We start from the raw sequence: 6,757 nt of genomic DNA on the forward strand, positions 1-6,757 counted from the left end.
GACTTGCCTTCTGCGTCTGAGTATCACACCCCTCTCTGCCTTTCTTTATATGAGCATCTGTCACCGGATTAGAGCCCAGTCTAAAAACCTTAGATGCTTTTAACATTAAGGTGTGTGTGTGTGTGTGTGTGTGTGTGTGTGTGTGTGTGTGTGTGTGAAAGAGAGAGAGAGAGAGAGAGAGACAGAGACAGAGAGAGACAGAGAGAGAGAGACAGAGAGAGAGACAGAGAGAGAGTGTGTAATTAGTGCATCTGCAAAGAAATTCCTTTTTTTTTTTTTTTTTGCGGTACTAGTGACAGAACCCAGGGGCATGCTACCTACAAACTACACTTCCAGCTCCATTTTTATTCTTTATTTTGAAGCAAGGTCTCACTAAGTTGCAGAGGGCCTTACTAAGTAGCTGAGGCTGTTCATGAATCCATGATCCTCCTGTCTCAGCCTCCCAAATGTTGGGATTACAAGCATGTACCACCATGCCAGCTCAAAGACACTATTTCTGAATAAGGTCACTATCACAGATTCCAGGTGGACCCCTCTGTGGAGGCCAATGTTCACCCCTTGTAAAGGGCTGCAGAGACTGGGCTGGGGACTGAACAGCCAGGGTGGGCAGGAGAACCCTGGGGCTTCAGCAGACTTCATCATGTCTCTGGCTGCAGGTGGATGGGAGGAAGTATCCTGGCACAGAGGACGGCATCCTGGTGGTGGTAATTGATGGGAGCCAAGGGCACGTGGTGAGCCATGCCAGCTTCAGGAACCCCATCCTTCAGGGCATACCGTGGCAGCTCTTCAACTATGTAGCAGCCATCCCTGACAAGTGAGTCCATTTCTCTGTTTCTGGAACTGGCCAGTGGCAGGGCAAAGCCTCTTCCAGAGCCCTTGGTTGGGTTCCCAGTCTGGGAGGCTTGGGGAGGCTGGGGAGTTGGCCCACAGCTCAAGATGCTGGGTTGGGGACCCTTTGCGCCTGCTGCTCATGTTGGAGCCGGAGCTCCCGTGAGTGTAGGACAGCCCAGGGGAGCGTGCCTGCCCCACAGAAACGGAGAAACACTTTCTTGTGCCTCCTACACGCTGCATAGGCTGGGGCTTCTGGGATCCTCCCCTCAGACCTCTTTTCTGAGCCCCACACTCCATCCACCTGCTGCTTGGATATGCTTCCTGGATGTTTTGTTTGGAATTGAATCCTCATCCTTAAAAAAAAATCTCCCAATTCAGCCACTCCTCCTGTTTTTCCTGTGCTGACTAAATCCTTAGCATCAGTCCAGAGAGCGGGACAGAACTGTGCTGCTCCTCTCCCTGCCCAGGCTCACACGAAGCACCCTGTCCCCTGCACCTGGAGCCCGGCTCCCTGCCTCCCTGGGGCTGGCCCTCCCCTGTCCACGGGTCTCTCTGCCACCACTCTGCCTCGCCTTCCCCCCACACCAGATACAGATGGGGTGGCCCTGGCCTTCTGCTCTGTGGGAGACTGCTGGCCAGTGCAGGGCTGAGGCCAGAGGAGTGAAGCCAGGCAGAGAGGCCTGACCTGGGCCGGCAGGGTGGGCTCCAGGTGACACCACTGGCAAGAAGCCTGTGAGCTAAGCCAGATCCCCATCCTGTGGGCACGGCCTTCCCCGAGTCCAGCCCCACTGGAGGCTTAGCACAGTCATCAGCATTAGCTATTGCTCTAAAATGAAACTACTACAGGGAAACATTTTCCTGGGAACAGAGCGAGCCAATGCTGAGGATGTACTGGGATGAGTCCTCTCCCCTAACGCTCGCCCCTCCTCCCCTGGCCTCCCCCTCCAGCCCCAGTTCCCTTCCCATCTGTCCTAACTGCACACAAGCCCTGTGCCTGTTAACAGCTTTCTCCTGCTCCCAAGGGGACCCAGTGGGGGGTAACAGGGGTTCCAAAATCCCACGCAGTTTTTCCATGTCTGGACTGTGGTCTGTGGTCATGGATCTCCTTTGAGATACAAGCTGGGGCCCCATGGAGCTTCTGCCCTGGTTTGGTTTCTGCTCTGAAGGGAGGTGCTTGTTGCCTGTCTGGCTTGGCCTGAGTCGCTCACTCTGGAGGCTGTTTTTCCCTAAATATGACCCCAGGTAGGAAGTGGGCATGCCTTGCACCCAAGCTGGACTTTTGCCATTTGGGACGTTCAGGCTGGCACACACAGTGCACCAGGCCTCTGCCTCTCCCCGGTTCACCCTTGGCAGGTCCTCTCAGACACTGTGTAACCATTTGCTCAATCTCCCCATTTGCAAAACAGGCACATCTTCCTCACTAGAGAGTAAGGCGACGGGAATGTAAGAGGTCCATCCGAGCACGTGCTAACTGCATCATGCTCTTCCCAGAAAGATCTCAAACTGGGCCATGCTCTTGCTGCAGCTCAGGGAGGCGGGGCCGGGGCCACACAAAGCGTAGGGCCCCAAAGAAGGCCCCCAAAGAACCATGGCTGCTGGAGGAAGCCCCTAGCGTAGGATTCTCCTCCATCAAACTGCACAGTGTCACTAGCAGTTAAAAAAATGCAGATTCTGGGTGGAAGGGCTGCCGTGAGTCAGCTGTGGTTCTTCTGAGGTCCTGGGTAATGCCAGCATGACTGGCCCCAAGGCTGCGTGCTGTGTGTTGCTCCAGACAGGGTCCGCTCCGCCTCCCAAGCTGCCTCTTCCTCTCCCTTTTGCTTCCTTCCACCTGCCCAGCCGTCTCCATTGCCATCTTCCCACCGGTCCTTTCCGAATAGGACTGAGAACATTCAGAAGAAGGCTTGCATGCCAAGTCCTGCCACGAGCTCAGCCCTGGCGAGGTGCCGGTGCGGCACCCAGGTGCTGTACTCCCTGCACACTGTCCTGCTCCGATGCAGACACGTGGGACGGGCGCTCAGGATGGGCATCGGGGACGTCGCACATGAGCCGGCATCCCTCCCGGGAAGCCTCCTGCCTTTTCACCTAACTGGCCCCTTCTCCTCAGTTCCATAGTTCTCATGGCATCGAAGGGAAGATACATCACCCGAGGCCCGTGGACCAGAGTGCTAGAAAAGCTGGGGGCAGGCAAGGGTCTCAAACTGAAAGGTAAGGGGCTTCAATTGACTGCAAATTGGAGGAAACAAACGCCCCTCAGGGAGGCCACTGCTGCCCCTGAGTCCAGAATGTTCTTTCCCTCAAGCCCTGGCTACGGCCTTAGAGCCCTGGGACGGGTGAGCAGTGTGTCACCTGTATTATACAGCAACTGCATCAGAGCTTGTGAGCAGACACTGACAGGAGAGTGCTGGACTTGTCCATCCACAAAGTGGCCTTTATTCAACCAAGGTGTCCTCGGGAAAGTGGCCTTGTCATCTTCAGACAGGCCGGGGCCACCGTCTTCCTCAGTATTTTAGCTGACACCCCCATTTGTACGGTCCTTTGCCATTTGAAAACTTGCACTTGTCTTCTAAGATAGGTTGAGTTGAAAGCCAGGGAATCTACGTGGCTTGTCCAAGGCCAGGCAGCTCTCTGTGACGAAGCCCAGCACAGGCTTCCTGGCTTCTGAGCTTGTCCTGTGCAGAGAGGGGGTGAGGATAATGGCATCACTGTGGCTGCACACAAACTGGGCCTTACACCTTGCTAAAAGCCTCACCATTGCGTTGTATTCGTTAGCTACCCTCCCAGTGGGTACTGTTATTTACACTTAGGGTGAGGAAACCAAAGATTAAACACTTTATCACTTGCTTGGGATCAGGACGTAGATCTTAACCTTCCTAAACCTAAGCCCGGGTTCTGAGCTATCACTTCATCCTGAGTACAAAAGATACCAGGAGCTGGGCGCAGCAGCACATGCCTATAATTCCAGTACTTCAGCAAAATACAAAACAAAACACCAGCACCAGCAACTCATCACACAGATATTTATCCCAGGCAGCAACCAGAGGAAAACCCGAGGCCTCTGAACCCAGGGGCCGGTGGGCAGCGTGCCGCTGTTCTCCTTCCCACACGACAGCTTGTGGGCCAATGCGGACAGGAAAGCCTAGAGAGGCAGCCAAGGGAGAACACAGGAGGAGCAGCAGCCTTCCGGGGCCAGGCCCGCAGTCATTCTCAGGCTTCTGTCTTTTCAATTAAGACACTTCTGGTGCAAGCTCATTATGTAAGGTGGCCCAAGTCAAAGTGGCACTTGCCCACTGTGATGTGTGCTGCCTGCTAGGCTGGGCCATCTTGAGTATAGACTGGAGCCTGGCCCCCAGGTCAGTGGTGCTCTGAAATGGGAGACAGAGAACGCTGCATGGGGTTCCAGGATCTAGCTTCCCGGTAGAGTTCTCGTCTGAGTTGCACCACACATTCCGTGTCGCAGAAGCTCCTTCTGAAGCCGCGGTGAGATCGAGCCCAGGATGAGCCCTTGCAGACAGTGCTGTGACCAGGCATGCGGCAACCTGGGGCTGTAGGATTGGCTATGATCACAAGGCTGGCTGGCAGGCAGCTGGCTCCCGGGAGCTTGCTGGGCCCCAGGCCCATAGTGCATGGCTCTCCTGAGTCTCACAGAGCCTGCCCAGGTGGCATGAGGTGCCGGTGATTCCTACACACCTCAGGCGATCGAAGGCAGAGCCACAGCAATTGAGCCCAAAGTGCCCTAGGGGGACACAGCACAAGGGGACTGGGAGAGGAAGGGGAGCCCTGGCATGAATGGGGGTGGGTGATCATTCTTCCCCAGCGGTCTGCTCATGTGGCTCATTGCTTTATAGAGAAACTGGCATTTATCGGCTTCAAGGGCAGCTTCCGGCCCACCTGGGTGACTCTGGAGACGGAGGAGCACAGGGCCAGGATCTTCCAAGTCGTGCCTGTTCCTGTGGTGAAGAAGAGGAAACTGTGAGAACAGCCGCCGCCCTGGTGCCTATCGCGTGGACTGCGACGGGGGCTCTTGGCAGCAGGGCGGGGCAGGATGGCTGGTTCCCCGGCCCCTGTCCAGCAGCTGCCTGGGAGGCCGGGCGTTGGCCCTGATGGGCAAGGGAAGGATATCAGAGCCCCCAGTGCTGCCCCCTCCCCACTCCAGCATCTACCTGCAGCCCGGGCGTGCTGGCAATGGCGAAGCCTCTCTCCTGCCGCCCTGTGGTGCTTCTCGCCTACCTGTGCCTCTTCAGTGGGGATGGGACATACCAGGAAACTGGTGGTGCTGGCAGCAGCGCTCTGCCCTGCCAGGAGCCTCAACCGACCAGGAGGCTGCCTGCAGGTCTGTGCCACGCAGACCTATGTCACCAGTAGGCGCTCTGGGGCAGATGGAGGAAAGCCCCTTCCCATGGCGAATCTCTGTTGTTCTGTGAACAAGGGCCACCAGGGAGTAGGGATGGGTGTGCAGACAGTGCACCAAACTGGGGCCAGCCGGCCTGCTTCTGGGGTAGCCTGCCTTCTGAGAGACTGCGGCCGGCGCGCTGGGATAGACTGGGTGACTCTCGGAGGGCCTTGTGGTTTGGAGGTTCCAGAAACCCGGGGCTCTCACTTTGTACCCGGAGCCCAGCAGTAAGTAGGCGAGAACATTCTTTTCATGCAACATCCAAGATGTGGGGTGGCCCAGGGCACGGGGAGGAGAGATGAGGACGCACATCTCGGGGGTGGGCTCGGGCCGATGGGACAAGCACCAGGCAGAGGAGTCAGGAGAGATGGGGATAGTAGAAAGGAGCCTGGGGGCCAGAGGCTTGTCACACAGGAGGCAGAAGAGAGGTGAGGCGGCCTCTGGAGAGGTTGAGGGCTTCCTGCTGTCACCTGCAGAAGCTGGGTAACAGCACGTGACCTTGCTAGGTGACATGACATGAGCAAGGTCAGAGAGGAGAAGGGGCTGGGCTGGTGATGCGCTCAGCCCTCCCCATTTGAGGGGAGGAGTCTAGTCCTCCCTCCAGGGAATGGAGCTGGAAGGACTCCAGGAGACCCGGTGTGAGACTGTGGCCTCAGGGTTGGGGGCCTTGGTGTCCCCTCTCCACCTTGTCTGTAGCCTTTGTCTCACAGCTGGGGACAATGGGGCATGAGAGAAAAAGAGCCTGGCCAGGGTAGGGCCCAGCAAGCCCTCTCCCAGCATGACTCACGGGGTTCCATGCTCCCAATCATTTCTCGCAGGAGAACTGCCTTTGGAGGGCAGAAAAGAGCCAGAAGAGAGCAATCTTGAGATGGCGCCTCTGGCACGAGCCCGCCCTCCTCTGGGGCTCGTGGCCCAGCCCTGTCACTTTGTTCCCTTGGGCTCACCGGCTGCAGCTTTCCCTTGGTGCTATATTAGTCGCTGCAGTCTCCAGAGTCCTTCAGGGCAGCCCTGCAGATGGTGTGGGGATGCACCACCCTGGAGCCGTGGCCCCCCATGGGTCCAAAGAACCACCGGCTCTGGCCTGGGCCCTCAGCTGTTCCCCACCTGCTCAGGCCCTGCCTGTGCTGGAGGCAGCCCTGAGAGCCCTGAAGGAGGGACGCCTCTATCCATGGCCCCCCTTCATACTCTTTCCTTCAGAGAGGGCTTGCTCGGCTCCCTCTGCCCAGCGTCCCCTCCCAAGGCTGAGCAGCTGCTAGAGGGCTCTTCCCCATCTGGCTGGTCTTTTAGCTGCTGGGAGAGGACAGTGGGACCAGGATGGCTACTTCAAAGGCCAAAATGACAGTCAGGGCCTCTGCTGAGACGGAAGCAGCAACAGGAAGGAGAGTCAAGGTGACCTGCCTACAGTCCCCATGGGTTTTTGTTTGGTCCACGCGAAGGCCTCACACTGAAGCACTGGGAACACTGTCATTTTTGGGTGGTGAGGCTCCTGAAATGTTGCTGGCTCTGTTCAAGAAACATCTGTTGGCAAGTTTTCAG

At 57.1% G+C, this 6,757-nt stretch overlaps 1 protein-coding gene across 1 annotated transcript in view; it reads left to right on the top strand.

Annotated features, from left to right (window-relative positions):
• CEMIP (cell migration inducing hyaluronidase 1) overlaps nucleotides 1-4,804 on the top strand; it is a gene marked incomplete at both ends in the record, with an annotated part of 53,489 nt that extends 48,685 nt beyond the window's left edge. Inside the window, 3 exon segments of the mRNA XM_080691670.1 lie at nucleotides 657-814; nucleotides 2,936-3,036; nucleotides 4,677-4,804. Of these exon segments, the coding sequence (XP_080547796.1) occupies nucleotides 657-814; nucleotides 2,936-3,036; nucleotides 4,677-4,804 (387 nt within the window).
• Nucleotides 4,805-6,757: the final 1,953 nt, after the last annotated feature.

The sequence above is a fragment of the Muscardinus avellanarius genome (genome assembly GCF_963383645.1).
Source record: "Muscardinus avellanarius genome assembly, chromosome: 3".
NCBI classification, from domain to species: domain Eukaryota; kingdom Metazoa; phylum Chordata; class Mammalia; order Rodentia; family Gliridae; genus Muscardinus; species Muscardinus avellanarius.